This window comes from Cydia pomonella, chromosome 8 (assembly GCF_033807575.1).
Source record: "Cydia pomonella isolate Wapato2018A chromosome 8, ilCydPomo1, whole genome shotgun sequence".
In the NCBI taxonomy this organism is placed as follows: domain Eukaryota; kingdom Metazoa; phylum Arthropoda; class Insecta; order Lepidoptera; family Tortricidae; genus Cydia; species Cydia pomonella.
This window is the reverse complement of record NC_084710.1, coordinates 13,805,576-13,825,597: the sequence shown is the minus strand read 5'-3', so window position 1 is coordinate 13,825,597 and position 20,022 is coordinate 13,805,576. Positions and strand designations below refer to the sequence as shown.

General features: G+C 36.4%; 1 protein-coding gene across 2 annotated transcripts in view; it reads right to left on the bottom strand.

The window, feature by feature from the left end:
* The window catches only part of LOC133520625 (protein amalgam-like), a 69,058-nt gene that overhangs the window by 45,917 nt on the left and 3,119 nt on the right, over positions 1-20,022 (bottom strand). For both annotated transcript variants that reach the window (XM_061855154.1, XM_061855153.1), the window contains exon 2: positions 196-290. In XM_061855154.1, coding sequence (XP_061711138.1) covers positions 196-290 — 95 coding nt within the window. The remainder of the gene's footprint in view (positions 1-195; positions 291-20,022) is intronic.

Here is a 20,022-nt window from a genome sequence, read left to right as displayed (position 1 = left end):
AAGTTAATATTGTCTTCGGTTACCGTGATAGTTATTCATGAAATAAAACTATTTCAGCGTCAGTACAAGCATATAAGCATGAACGCTATAAAGGGTTCGAAACATCGGGATGTACTTCAAAGTCGTTATACGCGATATAATCCGTTGAAATTCTATTTCACCTTACCTAAAAATGACCTAAATAGTAAATCTTACCTTATAATCGTTTAAGTCCTCCACCCGGCATGTGAGCGTGGTGTCGCGGCCCACCACCACCGTCACGTTGGATCCCGCGTCCACGAACCTGGGCTCTGAAACAATCATACATTCTTTATTGCAGTGAGTGCATTTCGCACTTTATATGCATTTTTCATCAAACCCCGCTGTCCGGGTGAATATAATGCGCAAAAGTGAAAAATGGACGGGAGATTTTAAAAAGCCATCTACACAACACGCTGTTGAGTTTGGAAGTTAGAATTGCAATTTTGCATTGCATATTGCCCCCTTGTTGTTTTATGTTTGTATAATAAATAGAAGCAATGCATGATAATGATTTTCATTGAGAATCGTTTTTTAACACCACCGTCAACTGGCCCGATGATTTCTTCCTTACCGAGGGATTTGCGCTATCTATCTTACAGATGATACGGCGTACAATTGATTGTAGGAAAGTATTTTTCGGCTACCTACGCTACGTGTAAACAAACTTACGACCCGCTTAATTGTAAGGAGTTAATGTAGCCTATGTGGGCGCTTGAAACTCCGTAGGTGTAGCATGCACGTTGCCGATCTTTCAAAAACCTGTGCAATCTCGGTTTTTGGAGAACTCCTTACTGTGTAGTTCAACGAAAAAATCTCGGCAGAGTGCATTCCACAGCCGGAACGTTCGCTGAAGGAGATTCCTATAAAAACTGCACATTGGGCGACCATTTAGGTTCGAGGGTTTTTTTGAATCGAGCTTATAAATGTATCGTTCTTGTTGCGCGCAATGTCTTTCATCACACTTGCGCTAAATTGTCTCGTGTTTATTGTGTTGTTATGTACTTTCATTGTATATTCTACCATTTTATACGCGCGCTTGTATTTATATTTTGTTACTGAAGCTTAGGCTTGAGATCTAAAACAATTATTATGTGATATGTCCCGCGACCCGCATTCAAAGTTATGAGCGCGTTTTTACATCGATCCAAGGATATCCGAGCAATCAATCTAAAGTGTAAGAGCACCCATCTGCTGCCTATTTGGAGAATAAATTATCCAAGTTCAATTTAGCTCGTTCGATCGATTTTCAACCGTTAGGTATTAATGGTTACCCTAATCGATCTCTTCCTTTAAAAAAAGTGTAGAAATATTGGATTTTTTTCTGCTGCCGGTGTAGGAAATATTCAAAGTGGGTATAACCTGCCAGAAATTGTTGGATTCCGATTGAAAAGTATATCTAACGTTGTACAGTAAGCTGCAGAGATAACTGCCCCTCCTGGATATAAACTTGATTGCAGGGGTGGGGGGTCAGTTACCTCTGCAGCTTACTGTGCATGTATAAAGATGTACAGTCAGATGCGGAGAGAGGTGTTCCCCCCTGCATACAATCAGACTATGCAGGGGGAACACCTCTCTCTGAAGCTGACTGGTCATTGAATAAAGTAGGTATGTATATGTATAAACGTTTAAATACATTAAAAAGTTCAACTATATGCACAGGTACGGAAAGCCAACGCTGATAAGTATAATTCCACTGTAATATGAGTAATATGAATATTACGTGCTTGGGGTTCTCACATGAAACTTGCACGTAACTCACTTTGTAAGGCGGAAATGAAGTGCACGTGCGCATACAAGCCAATATGATTCCGAGTGTTCCGACTAATACCTATCAATATTCCCTTTGATATATCTAAATAGATCCGAAATTAAATTCGATACCGTAAAATTGTGTCTAGTTTGCCCGTAAATTTAAAAAAATATATTTTTTTTAAATATAGCAGTTACCGTTAAGTGACTGCGCCAGCCAGCAGTGCTGCTGCAAGGACGCAGAGGCGTTGGTCTATAGTTGTGCCGATCTCGAGAATGTTCTCCGTTTTATATGGGGAATGTTCTCGCGCGAGAACCTTCTCCATAGTAAACAGAGAATGACTAACGGTTGGTCACTCAAGAGAAGGACGGCGAGGCTCATCGGGCTTGCTCAAATGCACGTGCTGGTATCCAGGCCGTCGGTCAGAGGCGTAAGCTACGGTCTGCTAACAACCTCCGTCCAGACAAACCCTGTTCCGAGCTAGGACGTGTATTCGAGGGCCTAGTTACTCGTGTAGTAGGTACTCCTTCCATCATCTGCCACCCTGGCATGCTCAACTGACCTTCCTGCCCGAGACACTGGCGAGCCTAATACAGGTGGGGAGTAAGGGGCTGGTGCAGTCGAGGATAAGAGGTGACGGGAGGAAAAGAACCTGTTAAAATTTTAAAATATAGTTTGAGTACGAGTAAAATTACCCACTGGGAAGCAAACTAGACACATTTTACAGTAGAAAGATGGACTGGCTCGACTCACATGCTATGATAGCAAAGGATTTTGACAAATTTAAGTTGATTACCGATTAGCCGCCCCAAATCCGCCTTTTATACAAACGTATGTAGGTCTCATTTTCCTCTCTGGATATTTACATTATTTAAAATATTTTCACTCAGTTTGTTGTATATCAACCACAGCTATGCCCCTGTTTGATTTTTTAAATCTTTAATTATTATAACAGTTAGGTGCATTTAAAATTTGTATGAAACCTGGTTTTCGCTCCTAATTTTACACAAATAAAAAAATCTAAAAAAGTCAAACATATGGACATAGCTATGGTAATACAGTCAGCATCAATAGTAGCGGATGAAACAACGCGCCAAAAGTATCTGACATCCCATTTAACTTTTCCAAAAATAGATAAATCTCTAAAATTCACGTTCTAAAGTATATCTTTTACAGTCTTGACAGTTCTACATATAGATCCATCACTGTTTGTTAAGCTGCTACAGAATGGTAGATAGTTTTGAAGCGTTGTTTGATCCGCTACTTTTAATGCTGACTGTACAACAAAATATGTAAAAACAGTTTCCATAACGTCAATATCCAGAGTGGAAAATGGAGACTACGTTTGTATCGAGAAGCGGCCGTGGCCTATCTTCTTAATACATACCTACTTAGAACATGGTTGTGAAGCGCGCCCGCTTCACAGACGACCAAGTAAAATAAAGATTTACAGCTAAAACTATTACGTATCTTATGAATAAAGTGCGGGGAAGATGACCCAAAATATTACCATAGCCGCAACCACTAAATACACTAAAAGTCTAGTAGTGACCGAGTTAAAAGAAGACTATAAAACGGTTTAAATAATATTATAAAAAAACAGCCAAGAGCATGTCGGGTCGGGTCATGCTCAGAGTAGGGTTCCGTAGCGGATGCACTATTTTTTTTTAATTACTTTTCATATATTTTAGTTTGATATATCGTAATTTTGAATAACGTAATAAAAGGCATACTACTATCAACGCCATATATCATATTATCCTTGGTATAATGGTTATATGGTATACGACGAGTATTTACACTTCGTCTAATATACACTGCCATAATGATTACATACTTTGAAACATATTACTTCGAACTAGTGGCGTTATACTCGTATAATTATATTTATGTCTCAATAGAAATAAAAGGCTCTCGGGAAAGTGGGTTAGATTAGGTTTAAACTGTGACCCCAGATAATCGAATATCTTATCTTGCAAAAAGTCGGTTAGTTTAGGTTACATCGCGACACCGTATATTTTTGTTTATTGTATAAAGTATTACGTTATATTAAAATATAATATAACAATAGCCATTATACAACATATATTAAATTTATACTAGTTAAAAATTATGTAAAATAGGCAGTATATGAATTAAGGTTTAGATGTTACAAAATCAATGTACTTTATAATGTAAATAATAAGTAATACCTAATATATAAAATGGCATTATGGAAAGTGTTATTATAATTATATTAAACATTTCACACCCTTCCGTATTTATATTTACCCACCGTTTAAAATAGGCTGCCTCATTTGGGGGCTATTAGGTGGTATCCTGTGTATAACAAGCAAAAGATATTTTTGCAGCACTTTTACTAAGAAAGGAAGATTACAAATACTCAAAAACGGCTTAATCGATCATGTTCGCTATAGTTTTCATTGAAAGTATTTACTAAGCTTTAATTGCATGATTTTTTTATAATTTTTGGACCCATGCATGCACCGTGGTTCAAAAGTTAGAGGGGAGACACGAATTTTTTTCTTCCGGAGCGAATATTCCGAAAATATTCTTTTTATCAAAAAATGGTGTTCAAACACCCCTTTTTTGTTTCAAAAGTTATATCCAACGACACCCCACATTATAGGGTAAAAGCGAAAAAGAATTTGTATAGGAGATGCCCAAAAAAATGTATTTTTATTTTTATTTTACAGTTTTTTGCCATGGTTGTTTTATATATCCATCCCAAATTGCAGTTATCTAATGATCACGGTGGACAGACAGACGGACGGACATGGCGAATGAGGGTTCTTAGTCGACTACGGAACCCTAAAAACCAGGCGACCAAAAGCTGTCGCCGAACGTAGATTTTACGGGACCCTGGGGAAATTAAGAAGAAAAAAAAAGAATATCATAAAATATTATAAAATTTGAAGTTTAAGTTAACAAAACCGGCAAGTATGTATTAGGGCAACGTTTTATATTGCTGTCTTTTTCCTCAGTACAATTTCCCACTCATAATACTGCTTTCTCGGTTGAAACCTATCAAACCCAGGGTCCACTGAAAAACTTTGATAAGTAAGAGGAACACCGAGGCAAGCGAAACACTTGTCTGATATTGTAATACTATTCCTCTTGCCCCGGGCAGAATAAGTGTATGGCCTGAGTGGACGCTCGAAGCGGAGCGTTCGGCGGGGCGTGCAGCGTGGCGTCGGGCTCACAAGTGATTTGAGCAGCGTGCACTACGGTCGCTTCCATACATATGCATTTGTTTAATTTGCACGCCGCACGCCCCGCCCCGCTGCATGCCCAACTCGAGCGTCCACTCAGGCCTTGCACTAAAAAACATATCCCTTTTATTACTACACCTTAAGTAGTATAATCAGCTTAATTAGAGGTTCCTTTAGTATTTTTATCTCACAATTGATAGTTCGATGTGATTTTGTTATTGGCAGTTCTAATACGAGTATAAGCACTTAATTGTCGGTTTTCCGATTAACCTTATTTCATATTTAGAGGAAAAACTCGTTAATTATTGCTTTGCATTTGACAACTTGATTAATTCTTTTATAGAGTATAAATACGTCTACCAATCATAACTTTCTAGCAAGTTTTATGAAAACCTACGTTTTAAATGCGAATAATTTAATTTTATTCTTAGCTCAACATACCATGCAAAGTTATAATCATAATAAGCATAACTGATAAAAATTGAATTTGTAACTTTTTTTCTTTAGTATTACTAACATAACATAATACATTAAGATACAAGTGCGAAAAGTAGGAAATACGCAACGAGTGGCGATAAATTAAAATACGACCTAAGGGAGTGTTTGAAATCGACACCAGTTGAGAATTACCTATTCGCAGGTGTATCGTACAACGTTTTACAAATTTACAATACATATAACCTTTTACATTTTTGACATACGCACGTAAAGTGCTAATTACCGCACTATAGTGTGGTAAAGTAGCACCATACGTACTGTAATAGTATATTGTGTGTTAAGAAAATTACGAACTCGTGTTAAATAAGCCCTCGCCTTCGACTTGGTGCTTAAAATTATCACTTGTTTCTAAATTCTTGTTTACCGCCACACAATACACACACAATGTTTTTCATCGCACTTGTGAGCCAAAACAAAACTAACTTTCAAGCGAAATAATTCTTAAATACGGTGACATTTCAGGGCTCATCTACACGATGACCCAGCGTAGGCCAATCTAATGGACTCAGCTATGCGGTGGAATGAGATAGCAATATCACTTACTCCCTCTAACGCGTAAATGCGTCCCTTGGACTGGCCTACGCTAGGCCATCGTGTAGGGGAGCCATCAAACATTCGTCTGTTATTTTTAACAGGTTAGGCATCAAAAGCCCAGACCTATCTGGCATTCAGCCATGATTGAAATTTGTATAAAATATTTTAAACGGCTATTAAATTAATCAAAATAAATACTTATAAACATACACAAAATAATTTATACGTCAGTATTTTAAAAGTAAAACTAATTTATACCTACCTGAAAAAAACATTATACCCAATACGCCCATTAGCGTAATGAAATTAAAAAATATATATTACGCCCATGGGCATAATATAGCTCATTTCATCTAAGTATGCTGGCAATGGCATACAATAAGACCGTTTACGAGCAAGTGTCATGAAAAGATGAATTTATAGTATAAGCGTCTGAATTTATTCCGGAATTAGGTTAAATAAAAATAACGAATGATGACAATAATGTTAATGTTCAAGCACTACGATATTTTATAATAATAATTGAACATACGTGGTATAATACGTCTTATATTAATATATTATATTAATTCCGATAGTTAATAAATGCACGCTAAGTGGGCTGCTACGCAATACTCCTTAGCGTTGTTTTCCCACTTTGTAGAGTATTTCTAAATAGATACCTCATTTACTGTTACTACGAAATAAAAATAAATTTAACAGTTTAAAAAACACTAAAAAAACACGCTTATGATACAATGTTCCATCAAGGAATGCTAGTGACTATCTTCCGGCTTCATCATCAGACCTTGAAATCTAATCGTGGTCAAAGTTAATGAACTTTTCTAACAAATCCAAACACAGCTATGATACGATGTTCCATCATGAAGTTCCAGTTCATATCTTCCGGCTCCATCATCAGATCAGTTTGACAGTACCATATTATTGTATTGTCATCAGAACTACATACAGCTGCCAATTTTCATGACGCTACGATCCTTGGAAGATGCTTAAATTAGTTACCTTAGTTCCATTACACAGTTAGTTACATACAGGTCGACCTAATAAAAGCATGTTAAAAATACACTTCCAATATGTTTGGGTTATCGTTGTTCATTAATATTCCAAATCAAATCGATGGCTTAAGTACTTCTCGAGATATTTAGCAATGTGACAAACGGACGGACGGACGGACGGACAGAGTCGCACCATAAGGGTTCCTTTTGTACCTTTTTGGTACGGAACCCTAAAAACAATCACCTTTTTGGAAGGCGCCAGCGAGTCACGGTCGAGGATACTGTTTCCTCGTGGTGTGAATTGACCGCGGGTGTCCCTCAAGGCGGGGTACTGTTGCCCCTACTTTTTTCCTTATTCATTGACGGGATCACAAAATCGCTTGTTTCTTCGTACGACCTTTATGCAGATGACCTGCAAATTTACTCAGCGGCTAGTATAGATAATTCAGGACCCCTAATAACCCAAATCAATAGGGATCTGGACTATACCCGCGACTGGGCATGATCTTTTGGCCTCATGGTTAACGCGAAAAAGTCGCAGGCAATTCTCATTGGGAGTCCTCACTTCATCCCTAAGTTGTCTGAAGTGACAATGCCTGAAATTCTCTTCGATGGAACACACATTCCTTTCTGGTGAGAAAGGAATGTGTGTTCCATCGGTGGGTGCACCGTAAGAAATTTAGGCATTGACATGGATCAGACTCTCTCCTGGACAACCCATGTGACTGAAACAAGTAGGAGACTTTTCGAAGTGAGGCAAGCATGTTTCCAGTCGTGTCCAGAGTTTCCTCCCCGTTCACACGAAAGTCATGCTAGCACATTCTCTACTGATTCTCCTCCCTGACTCTGCGGACATTGCTATTCTGATATTTCACTGAGCAGCTACTTAACAAGCTTGAACGTTTGCAAAATGTTTGGATCAGATACATTTTTGGCCTACATAAATTTGACCACATCTCATCTTTCGTAGAGACATACATGTACTTTCCCTTCTCTTTAACGTCCTATTCTTTTCTTCTCCCCCTTATCTCTCGGAGAGATTTAAATTTTTAACAGATGGCAGCGGGCACCGGCTCCGTTCCAGTGCAAATCTCTCTCTGGCTATCCCGCCTCATACCTAAACACCGATCCTATGACAAGTCTTTTACTATGTACTCTGTTAATTTAATGGAATTGTTTCAATCGGTCGCATCGCTAAAGACGAATTTAAAAAAGTAGTGTCTTTCAGACGGACCCTAATTAAAAAGATGTGTGCGGTTAGGTAGTTTTGTATATATGTATTATACACCGTGTTTTTTTTGATTTGCTTTAATTTCGAAGGTGCATTCCTGAGCTTAAATTAAGTAACATTCTCAAAGACACCGAAATTCTAATTAACTCCATTTCGGAGATAACCAATCATTAATTTTTATCTTATAAGGCCCTTACGAGCGTGTACACTTGCCTTAGGGCCTGTTTACTTATTGATTTGTGTTTAGTGCGAGTTCATACATTTGCTACTAAACGTAAGTACTATCTCGGACGATCGATGTTCGAAATGACATTGATATGTCACAGTTTTCAATTGTTTGGTTGAGTTAAATGTAATGCCCGTGTTACAACAACGCTATATGAAACATTCAGTTACTTTTTATACAAATAAAAATAGTAAAAAAAAAACAAAAAAGTTTTTTTTTTTTTTAATTAACTATGCCATTTAGTTTCCTTAAACGTACTTACCGATACCCTGAAGTTAACGGAATTCAATAAAAACACGGTGTATAGTATAGAATGTATTATACATTTTAACTATATATATGACTATTTACATATTTGTTTTATTTCATATCCCTTTTATACTCGTATATTGTACTCGTAGGTTATAGGACTTATAGATTTACCTATCTTTTAGGAAATTAAATATTTTCTTTTATGCGGTTTAGTACAGTTTTGATGTGTACCGTTCTCCAATTCTTCCTCAATTGCTCAAAGGTTAACTGGAAGAGATCCCTGAAAGGGATAAGTTCGCCTTTGTACAAATGATGTGTGTTCTTTCCTGTTTTATGTTTCTTTTTATACAATAAAGTGTTTTACTAATACTATCATATTTAATACCGTACATAGATTGCAAGGGCGTTGTAACACGTTAAATGATTTACAAACTAGTAGCTCTGTGAGCTGTAGGCCTCACGTTAAGATAGAAAGGTAAAAACAAAAAATACTTACATTTTTGAGTAATTATCACAGCGTACTCGCAATATCCTTAAGTGCCATAGACGCTAATGGCACTTAAGTCTTATATGCCAATTTCCACCGTTTTGAACATTTTGAAAAAACAAAATGACAGAAAAATTATATCTAATCACTGAGCCTGTTCGGAAACGATAACCTTCGTTAACGCTTTTCAATTAAGTATATAGTTATACACAATACAGATATCACGTACATTTTCAAATAGTTTGTCATATTTTAATCGTAGCTTACCGAGCTGAGCTGTGAGCTTTACCGTTATGTAGTCGTAGCGAAAATGTTTTGTAGAAGTGCGGAGATGTTTCGGAGATGCGCTCTGTGAATATCATCTCGCTTTGTGTGGTAGGATACAGCACAGCCGATATCATTTCAGATCTAGAGCAGAGCCCAACTGGGGAAGTATAGAAAACCGCAGCCAAATAACACTAGACCCTACTCATAGTGTGGTGTTCCTGCCGGTGAGTAAAGTTGCCAGAACAACAAGGGTGCGGAGTGTTAGGGTCGGCAACGCGCATGTAACACCTCTGGAGTTGCAGGCGTCCATAGGCTACGGAGACTGCTTACCAGACGGGCCATATGCTTGCCACCGACGTAGTATTTAAAAAAAGGGTGTGGCGTCAATTTCTCGTTTCTTGAATAGAATCAACATTGTATTGTAAGCGGGATTCAATTTTACATTTGACCTCAATTATATATCATTTTGACATTATTGGTAGTGCATATCACTTCTACTTATTGTATGTATGTTGTATTCATTATAGCGTCGAAAAGCGCAAATTCCGCCCTGATAAATAGAAAGCAACTCACGAGAATGCTTTATGTCGATCTAAAATTGATTGTGTTACAATCCTTAGGCCACCTAAATCAAACAAACTATCAGTAGGATGCGTCAACAAAGTATTCTCCTTACATCTTCAACTTGCGAAGGACAAAAGCTTTCAAATTACATGTTGCAAAACCTTTCTTTGTTAATATATAATTCATGAGATATAGTGGATACATTGATAGAAAAGATATAGGTAATTCCGTCGTGTTTCGATTGCCATTAGAGCTCAATGTTAAGCAGAAAACACAATGTTAAGTACCTACTCACTTTCGTGTGACTTTTATTCCTACATAGAAATCGTTTAAAGGTACAAGTTGGAACCCGGTGACATGAGGCAGACCAGAGCCGACAGTAGCAGACGACTGGTAGAAACCAGAAAGATAAGATAGAAATGTATTTATATGAAACACCATTCGAACTCAGAGACACGAAGTATACATATCATATGTTTAGTGTGAAGGAAGATTTTATATTTAAAAACAAAAAAACATCGTATAGTTATGGTTGTTTGTAACAATGGTGAAAAACGTTTTTCGAATCAATTACTCGTATTTAACGAATTTGTAAGAGTGCCTAAACTGACAGTTGCGGGCAAGTATTTCATGAGATTACCACGTTAATGTATAAAATTATAATGTATACTTTTTGTGACAGAAAGCTACCTACTCGTATTTTAAACTCTCGTGTTCTTACAAAATGTAGTCAAACGGGTCTAACGCGATATTATTTCGTAATTTTTACCTTATCCGACGTTTCGGCTGGGTTGCACCAGCTTAATCACTAAATAAATAGATTAAGCGATTTTTGATTTTTTATCTAAAATCTAGGCAACCATGGACTGGACCAACTTTTTAATAAGGCAACCTATTGTAGTTAGATTATATATAAAATATGCTTTCATTTAATACCTATAATATACGATAAAATAACAAAAAAAGTGAAGAAACAATAAAATGTTTTTACTGTCCGCAATTTAACTACTTAGGCAACCTTTTTGCTATGTGTCAATGTGAATATGATTTATCATAAACAACTGATGAGGAACAACATATTTCTTATAACGTATCTCCTACTAAGCAAATATAAAATACCCTTCAGTGTGAGCGTATGCTAACTTATTTAAATATGCTCAACGTCGAAGATGCTTCGACTTCTTACTTAGTTCTCCTTCTAGGCGTCAAGGCTGAAACTACATATCAAACTTGCTGGCAATAACAGTACGAAATTAGTGTATAAGTTAATAATAACTAGTCTTAGTTGGAAACACCGACACACAGACAGATTTCTAGCAAATCATCCACGAGTGTAAGTATAAACTAAATCCAAACGGGCAGTGATGGAAATAGCTATTTTTTTTCTCTAATTCTGATATTTTTTCTCAGTAACTACAAAGCAAATCTTGAAGATAACAACAACCACATTAATATGTTTAAAAAAAACTTGGATAATACCTAGTGTTTCTTTGCGACAGATGCTTCTAATGTAAAGTGTAGCATTGAGTGTCATCCGGGCTATGGAATTGATCTTTGATTTTCTTCTTCATTGTCGTTATTCTCTTTGCAGTGTCATGGTCAACTACTAATATCAGGCACAGATGTTGCTTGCCGTACGATTTCTCGCCATTTTCCGCGGTTGGAGATCATTCTGGCAAATGCGTTCAGGGGTCCTTCCATGGCAGAATGTCTTGGCATGGTTTCTTTGATTTTACTGACACTTTATCTCTACTAATGTTACAAATGCGAAAATAACTCTGGCTACGCCTGGAACCTCTTCAAGCTTAAACCGCTGAACCCGCTGAACCGATTAAAATTTGGTATGAACACTGTTTGAGGCCCGGGGAAAGACATGGGGCAGTTTTTATTAATCATCATCATCATTCGCGGTAAGTCGCGGACGGAATCTAGTCACTCATAATCGGCGGAGTTGTTTCGATGGTACATAAGAACACATGAAAGGATACAAAAACACCGACCTCTCTCATCATACATACAGAGGATTTAAAACATTACCCTTCCTTTTTGACTTGTCCGCAGCGAGGTAAAAAAATATAATACTATCATCAATGTGCGAGAGCCAGACCTCGTATTCAAAGTTTTCATATGAACAAAAAGCCTCACATTGCTTTATAAGGGCTTTCTATTCAGCCCCAGCCCAATTCATCCAGCTTCCGGCTCAAGTGCCTCATTTTCTCTAATTACCTATATACTTACTCACTTAACTATAAATTCATAATGAACAAAGTTCCCGGCCGAAACGAATAATTCGTAATTCTACAAGAATACCTTCTTACTTTCAATTGGATTTAAACTTGAACCTAAGTAATTGAAGTTAACAAAGCATAGCAATCTAAAAGAATAATGGTAATTGATGTACATTTACCAATAGAAAAGCATAATAAGGGTAAGAGGAAGCAGTTACTAACTAAACAACTAAGAAAAATCTACCGACAACTTGGCTATTTGGGCTGCAGATTTAGGCATGCGTATAACTCCATAACGTCACTAAGGGCCTACTAAAGCCGTGAATACCGGTTCGTAAGCCACGCCCGATAGCTTCCTCACTCCCCGCTAGCACGCACACATGGAAGCGCTCCGCGGAGTCCGCGGCGCACGTGAAGGTGAAAGCTCCATCTAGCGTTACAAAAGTTAACTACGATTATACGCGGTCGGCCAGAAACTGAATTCTTAGAAAATAAAAAAGATGGCGTTATTACTTGCTACTAGAAAATAAAAAAATATATTGTTGTAAATTGTAATAAATCTGAGACTACAATATAGCCAATTTTTATTGTTGATTTTTGGAAGATGTCAATAGTATAGATAATTGTAGGTATAACACTACCTATCTTTTTAAATTCGGTATCTTACATTGTTAGTTATCATATTTTATTTAGTAATATATTGTTGAGGCAGGAAATACAGGGTGCCGTTTTCCGACGACCAATTTTTCGGATGATAGTGAATCACAGTTGTCACCTACATATAAAAAAGAAAAAAGTAAGTATATGGTAACAACGAAAACTACAAAAAAGTGAAACTTTTAAACAATTACTCAAACAATCAGGGTAATTCTTAAATTGTGTCCAGAAAAATATTTTTCACATATTGTTACGTATAAAAAGCATTTTTTGATGCATATGGTCAAGCTTAATACCCTCAGGAAAGGTAAATAAAATGAGTACATAATCACGGTTGTCACAAAGTGTCCCTCAGACGTGACGTTTCGGCATTTTGGCAGCCAACTCCACTATTTTGAATTATACAATATTTTAAATATAGCCTAAGTTACTCCCATGACTACGATACATCGAATGACAGCTCATACGTTGAAATTCGTCAAACTAACGCTGTAGAGCGTGACAAAGAATCGGATACACATCATACATCCACATACACGCGGAAACCATTTTTCTGCTTCGGCAGTTGGGCAATAATAACAAATGAACGTAGCTAATACAATCCATTTCTAAAGAGTGAATATGCCTCTAAATTAATCAAACGAATTGAGAATGTCACGACCACGTATCTATATGACACGAACGTGGATTCAATAGTCCGTGGCGGGGAGAGAATTTTGAGGCCACTGTCGTGACAATTTGAAACATGTTCGGTATTACCTAAAAATTACCTTTTTGCAAATATTAAATAATTAGCTCAATCTCGAATGTATTAGGTATATCTTATGTTACAAACAATAACGTGAAATGAGCACTGACTTTTAAAAACTCAAACATGGCGGTGACGCGTTAAGGTTGACCTTTTTTTTTAAATTAACACAAAAAAATAATTTTCGACAACATTTCTCCCTTCAGCCATTTGCAAATCTGACACCAACACAGTATTGCTGTTCTAAAAAAAAAGCGTTAAAAAGGCTGCCAGACGTAAAGGTAACTTTCTACCGAGTACTGCATGTTTATGTTATCACGCGCGGCGGTGACACGAAAACTGATCACAAGATGTATGTTATTAAAATTGTTATAAAGTCGTTATATATCCATACAATTTTTAAACCGTATTGTGGAATAGGTGTAAGTGTTAACATTTGATATAAAATTCTTAAAAAACACTTTCAAAGAAAAATAAAATATCATAAAATCCGAGGAAGTCACACTACACGTTCCGTGACATTTAGAACTTCTTAATATGTTTCTAATAAATGCTCTTAGGATATTAGGTTGACATAAAACTAGAGGTAAATTACTAAGGATATTGATATTTAGTTTACTTATTTTCTTAAAAATATATGGTATTCTTACAGGTAACACAAAATTGACGTATGTATTTATGATTGTTATTTTGACTGTTTTTAATTTAAGTTAATTTGTATTGTATTTTCGTTTGTTTGTGATGTAATTATGGGTCTTTCACCTGAAATAAACGATTTCATAATATCGTTCCCGTGGCTTTGGTTCACTGTGATTTTCATTCCCGTGTGTTTTGATATAAAATGTATTCTTCATGGGCATGTACAATGTAAAATCATATGTCAAGTAAATGATTATTTACTTTCATGGATTAAGTAAAAATTATCGTAATCATAACAGTCGATCAAAGACATACTTATTTCTTTTCCCCTGGTTCTCATTCAATGCCTTTGGACTGGGGTTTCAACTAAAATCAACGTTTGGTACTTCGTTCTATAGATCTTAAAAATAACATTAAGTTGCTAAGAGCGTTCTATGATTCAGTGTATTATTTTGGAAGTAATTGTTCCGAAATTCATTGTCATTATGTCATTCCTTGTCATTCCCTTATCGGTTTTTTTTCATTCCCTCGTCGCTTTTACATTCTTTTTATCGATTTTATTATTCCCCTGATAGGTAAGAAATTGACCAAAATGTATGCCTATTCGATTGATGGGCTTATATTGAAATTATATTTAATAATCTGATTTCAAAGAACGACCCTTCAATGCCCGCCATAAGCTAATTGGTTGGCTAATGGTTTCAAGAGCATGGACAAATAAAGTATTGACTAACATTATCAACACTGAATCGCGTTCCTCTGAAATGAAAAGTTTGATCGGGATATCCAAAATTGCACAACGCCGTCTATTAGGAACTACTTTAATTATCAGACAGTTAGACAAGAGGTTGAAGCACCGAACCAAGTGTAATGAACTGATACTGCTGTTAAATGGTGGTATCTGCTATAGCAGTTGCCTAAACTTACAGGAAAGACATTGTTAGTAAGCGATTTTGCTAAGTATAAAACTTTAATCGTCTTTGTCAAGACTAAGATATATTATTAAGGTAAAAAAGTATAATTTTAAAATCTGAAAAAAAAAAAATTAAAAACAGTGTAAGTTCTAAGATATACATTATCAAAAACCATCCTGTATATGTTAACATTTATAGTATTTTTCAAACTCGATGGGTAGGGTGACAGGTGTTATCTCTATATAATTATTAACCTAAAAACGCCAAATCTCGCAAAATCGTATTGAAACGACAGCTGTCAGCGTACCCATATAAAAAAACTATAGATAGCACCACACACGAGCTGAATTTTCTTTTTTTTTTTTATACTACGTCGGTGGCAAACAAGCATACGGCCCGCCTGATGGTAAGCAGTCTCCGAAGCCTATGTACGCCTAGAGGAGTTACATGCGCGTTGCCGACCCTAAACTCGCCCCCCCCCCCCCCTCGTTGAGCTCTGGCAACCTTACTCACCGGCAGGAACACAACACTATGAGTAGGGTCTAGTGTTATTTGGCTGCGGTTTTCTGTACTGGCTGTGCCCTACCACACAAAGCGTGATGAAATTCACAATGCCCATACCTCTCTTATCACAATGCCCATCTCTCTCTTTGAATGGCAATTTTAAGAAAGGGACGATTCGGTACGTTTTTCTTATTGCTCCTTGTCAAGTAAAATCAAACTGAAAAGCATAGTTACTTTACTCTTTGCTGAAAAGTCATATTAGTCATTGACGTTTTGACAGTATCCTGTTAAATAAATTATGTGAATTGTTCTTAAGGCATGCGGATTACAAATCAGAGGTCGCTGGTTCAAACCCCGGCCCGTGCAAACGAGTTTTTTTTTTCTAATAAACATGTTGATTTTTTTCGTTTTTTTTTTATATAATAAGTATATTTGTTTTACATAAAGATTACCTAGGCTATAGAAAAATTGGTATGAATAAAATAAAATAATTCGTGTCATTAAAATATGTTTTTAATACACATATTTAAAAGAATAACTTTATTTCTGTATAAGACAGACAAGATTTACTTTTACAATAAAATAGAAAATAAGCAATAAAGATATTATATAGTAACAAAAAAAGAAAACAAAAAGTTACGATTAGATTCGATCGGTCTATAGATGTCTCGCATTTTTTCTTTGGTGTCTACACGACCACACAGCTACCGATACATTACAGATGCTGTCAAAACTTCCTTACCCGTTGTAATTGTTCAAAGAGTATTTGACTTTGACGTAGCTAAGCAAACACGCACACATGCGTAACGTATAGGCCTGTAAGATAGCTCCATTCGTAGTAGACCTCGGATTCCGTTACTAGTTAATAGAGCTACGACTCAACGTTTATTGGATATGTCGATTTTACGTAATTTGAAGCGCTGCGCGATTTGACATAGGTCTTACCTCTTTGAGGCACCACGGCCATCTAACATTACTGGCATAAAGGACGCATATATGACTTTGACGCATGACAAAAAGAGAAGTCGAACTGCGTAAAATGGGCGTTTTCTGTTGAATTCATAAAATCAAAAACGAGAATAAATCCGTTTGTATAAGATAATAAGTTAATATTTAGTTGAATGATGTTTAAGACGAGATGAAAACCTTTACTTTAAAGTGGATTATGCTGGATGAAGATGTGTTTTCTAGTTGCACTGAGGTAAACACTAAAAATGTAGATGTAACTTTGGATTTATATTCTATCGAGAAAATTTTAAGCCTTTTTGTTTCGACTAGTATCATACCTCTTATCATATAGTCAAGATACATATATCCGAAAATCACGTCTGTTTGTTTCCGGGGCTAGCCACTGCCACGCTTCAAAGATCCCGTTAGTTTTCGATGCAGGGCCTTTATTTACCCAAGAAACTTAAAGATATATTATAAAAGTGGAAAAATTCACTGTCTCGGGCGAGCCTCGAACTCGCGACTCTAGATCACTAGCCCATCGCGCTGCCAACTGAGCTACCGAGACTTTACTCGAGGACAGCGCTAGGCGTCTCGCTAAGGCGCATATTTACATCATACACGCTTTAGGCAAACGCCTAATGATACCTAACGTAAGCGTATTACACTTCTTAAACGGCTACCTACAGGAGTTCCACGTCATATTGGAAATTCACCAGTAACGATGCGCCACCCCATACTAAATTAATTGTGTATTAAGTAGAAACCACAGGACTGAGCAAAAGGGGTGCTGCCTTGTGTCCGAGGCCAAGTCTCATTTTGGGCCGCTGGGCCAACGGATTAAGAGGAAAGGGGACGGCCGAGGCGGCCATACAAACGTAGTCCCCATTTTCCTCTCTGGACATTGACATTATGGAAAATATTTCTACATAATTTGATGTATATTAACAATAGCTATGCCCCTACGTTTGACTTTTTCGATTTTTAGATTACCTATTGTAAAAATTAGGAGCGAAAAACAGTTTTTATACAAATTTTTAAATCCTCCTAACTCTTATAGTTTAGAAATTCGAAAAAAAACAAACGTAGGGGCATGGTTGTGGTCAATATACAACAAATAGTCAAAAAATATTAAAAATAATGTTTATATCCAGAGAGGAAAATGAGGACTACGTTTGTATGAAAATGTGATTTCGCGCGGGACCTCCACTTTTGACTTACGACTAGACCACTTTCGAGTAGAAACTTTACCGTAGTATCGAACAATCAATAAAATTCAATAAACAATCACCTGAACTGCACAAAACGCTTAGGTTCCAGGCCTCAAAATAGGTAAGTTTAATGTGATCTCCCTAGGGTATTACAGAACTGATCCGAGCAGTTCAAAAGCGGACTAATGACTTGTCGACCGGGACAGGTGACTGTCCATCTAGCCACACATTAGATACATTTTTGAACGTCAAAGTTAACGGAAAGCTGGACCCCAGACGCCATTTCGTCAAATGAGTTAGAAAAACGATTGTGTTAAATAACAAAGAAGCCGGCCTAGCGAAGATGACAATCGCTATCGCTTCGACAACGAAACACTTTGTGTCTCCCTATCACTTTTCCATATCAGTGCGACAGTGATAGTTGCGTTTCGATCGCTACGGAGCGGAAGCGATTTGCACATTGCGGGGATCTTTCTCTTTTAATCTCACTAAAACGTAATTAGAATGACAGAGGAAAATGCCCGCAATTGACGAACTTTGATTCTCGCAGTTATAGCCTTGATTACCTATATGTATAGCGCTATTCATAAACGCTTGTGAAGTCTAACAAGCCCTTGATAATCTTTTGTCTTTATCTATCATTTTGACATTTGTGTTTGTTAGAAAGGAACAAAATTTTACAAAGCTTTGAAAAGTTTTATGAATAAGGGAGATAACTCACCATAACAAAAACACAATCGAATAATATAGGATATATATATTATGTGATTAGATATGGTATCGGCACAAAGAGGTATACCATGGGTCACTCGCTACGCTCGTGAATCTATTATAGAATCTTTCGCTTGCACGGGACTCAAAACAAGCACTCGAAGAAATATCAAACTTTGCTCTCTTGTTGTACAAATAACTATTGTTACATATAAGTTTAAGCGGACTCTGGCGCCAGGCCGGGAAAACACTAGGTTGAAGAGTCAAGTTTAAAATGTAAAATTTTAACATTTTTTTATTTATTTTTTTATATATATAAGTATTAAATATGTTTATTAGATTCCTTTTATATGGGCTCGTCTTTACCGGCAGTGCACGCGCCATATTTATTTTTGCTCTTTGGTTGTTTCTAGTGTAGGTACAATAGGTAGCAGGTTTGTTAGAAACATTTCAATTTCACGGAAAATAGAATTGATTGACAACTATTTAAAAAATCCCCCTTGTATGTAATTTCAAACGGGTTTTCCACAGGTTAGGTTTCACAAGCTAACAAAGTTGTTTTTAACCCCCCCCCCCCCCCCCCCGTTGAGTTAACTTTCTAAAGATTAAATTCAACGCACTTTGTACAGTCAGCGTCAAATACTCCGTAGCAGTCAACGTGGCCAAATAGTTCGGTACACCATACTAAATATATGGTGTACCGAACTATTTGGCTACTTTGGTTGTTACTAAGTATTTGACGCCGACTGTACCATACGAACGCGAGGAAAATACTCAAAACAAAATCCAAATGGACGTTATTAAATATAAGTAGGCAGGTATCAATCAAAATAAAACATCAAACAAAATCAATCCAAATCAAATCAAAATGCACGTTGTTAAATATTTATCAATTCCACCGACCAACATGAGAAAACAACTCAAAACTTGCATCAAATTACTTTTCCACTCTTGTGGATAAAATGCAATTTTCTCAACAGTTTTCAAGAATAAAGAGAGCCTTTCCAAGGGTTTGGTGATAATATTTTCTTACTAGACTTAGTTCGTGTATTGTGGTATAGTCTATAAGTTTATTTATAATATAGTCTATATTAAAATACTGTTTGATTACTATGATACAGATATCCAAATAAAATTACTTTCGCGTTGATTATTTCATTTGAATTCTAATATCTACAACAACAATAGATAAAAAATATAGAATACGGAGCAAGTGTGTTGTTAATAATCGCAATAGTTTTAAAAAAATCTAGCTAGTTTAAAAGTAATCGGCTAAACCCACCTACGAGTAGTAAACATGAAATGGATAATACTTAGACAGCTACGCCGTTGAAGTGATAATTTGTCTTTTTCGGGGAAAAATATATTAGACTACACTATTTAGAGACAAAGGTACTCATTTACAAGAAATAGTATTAATAATTT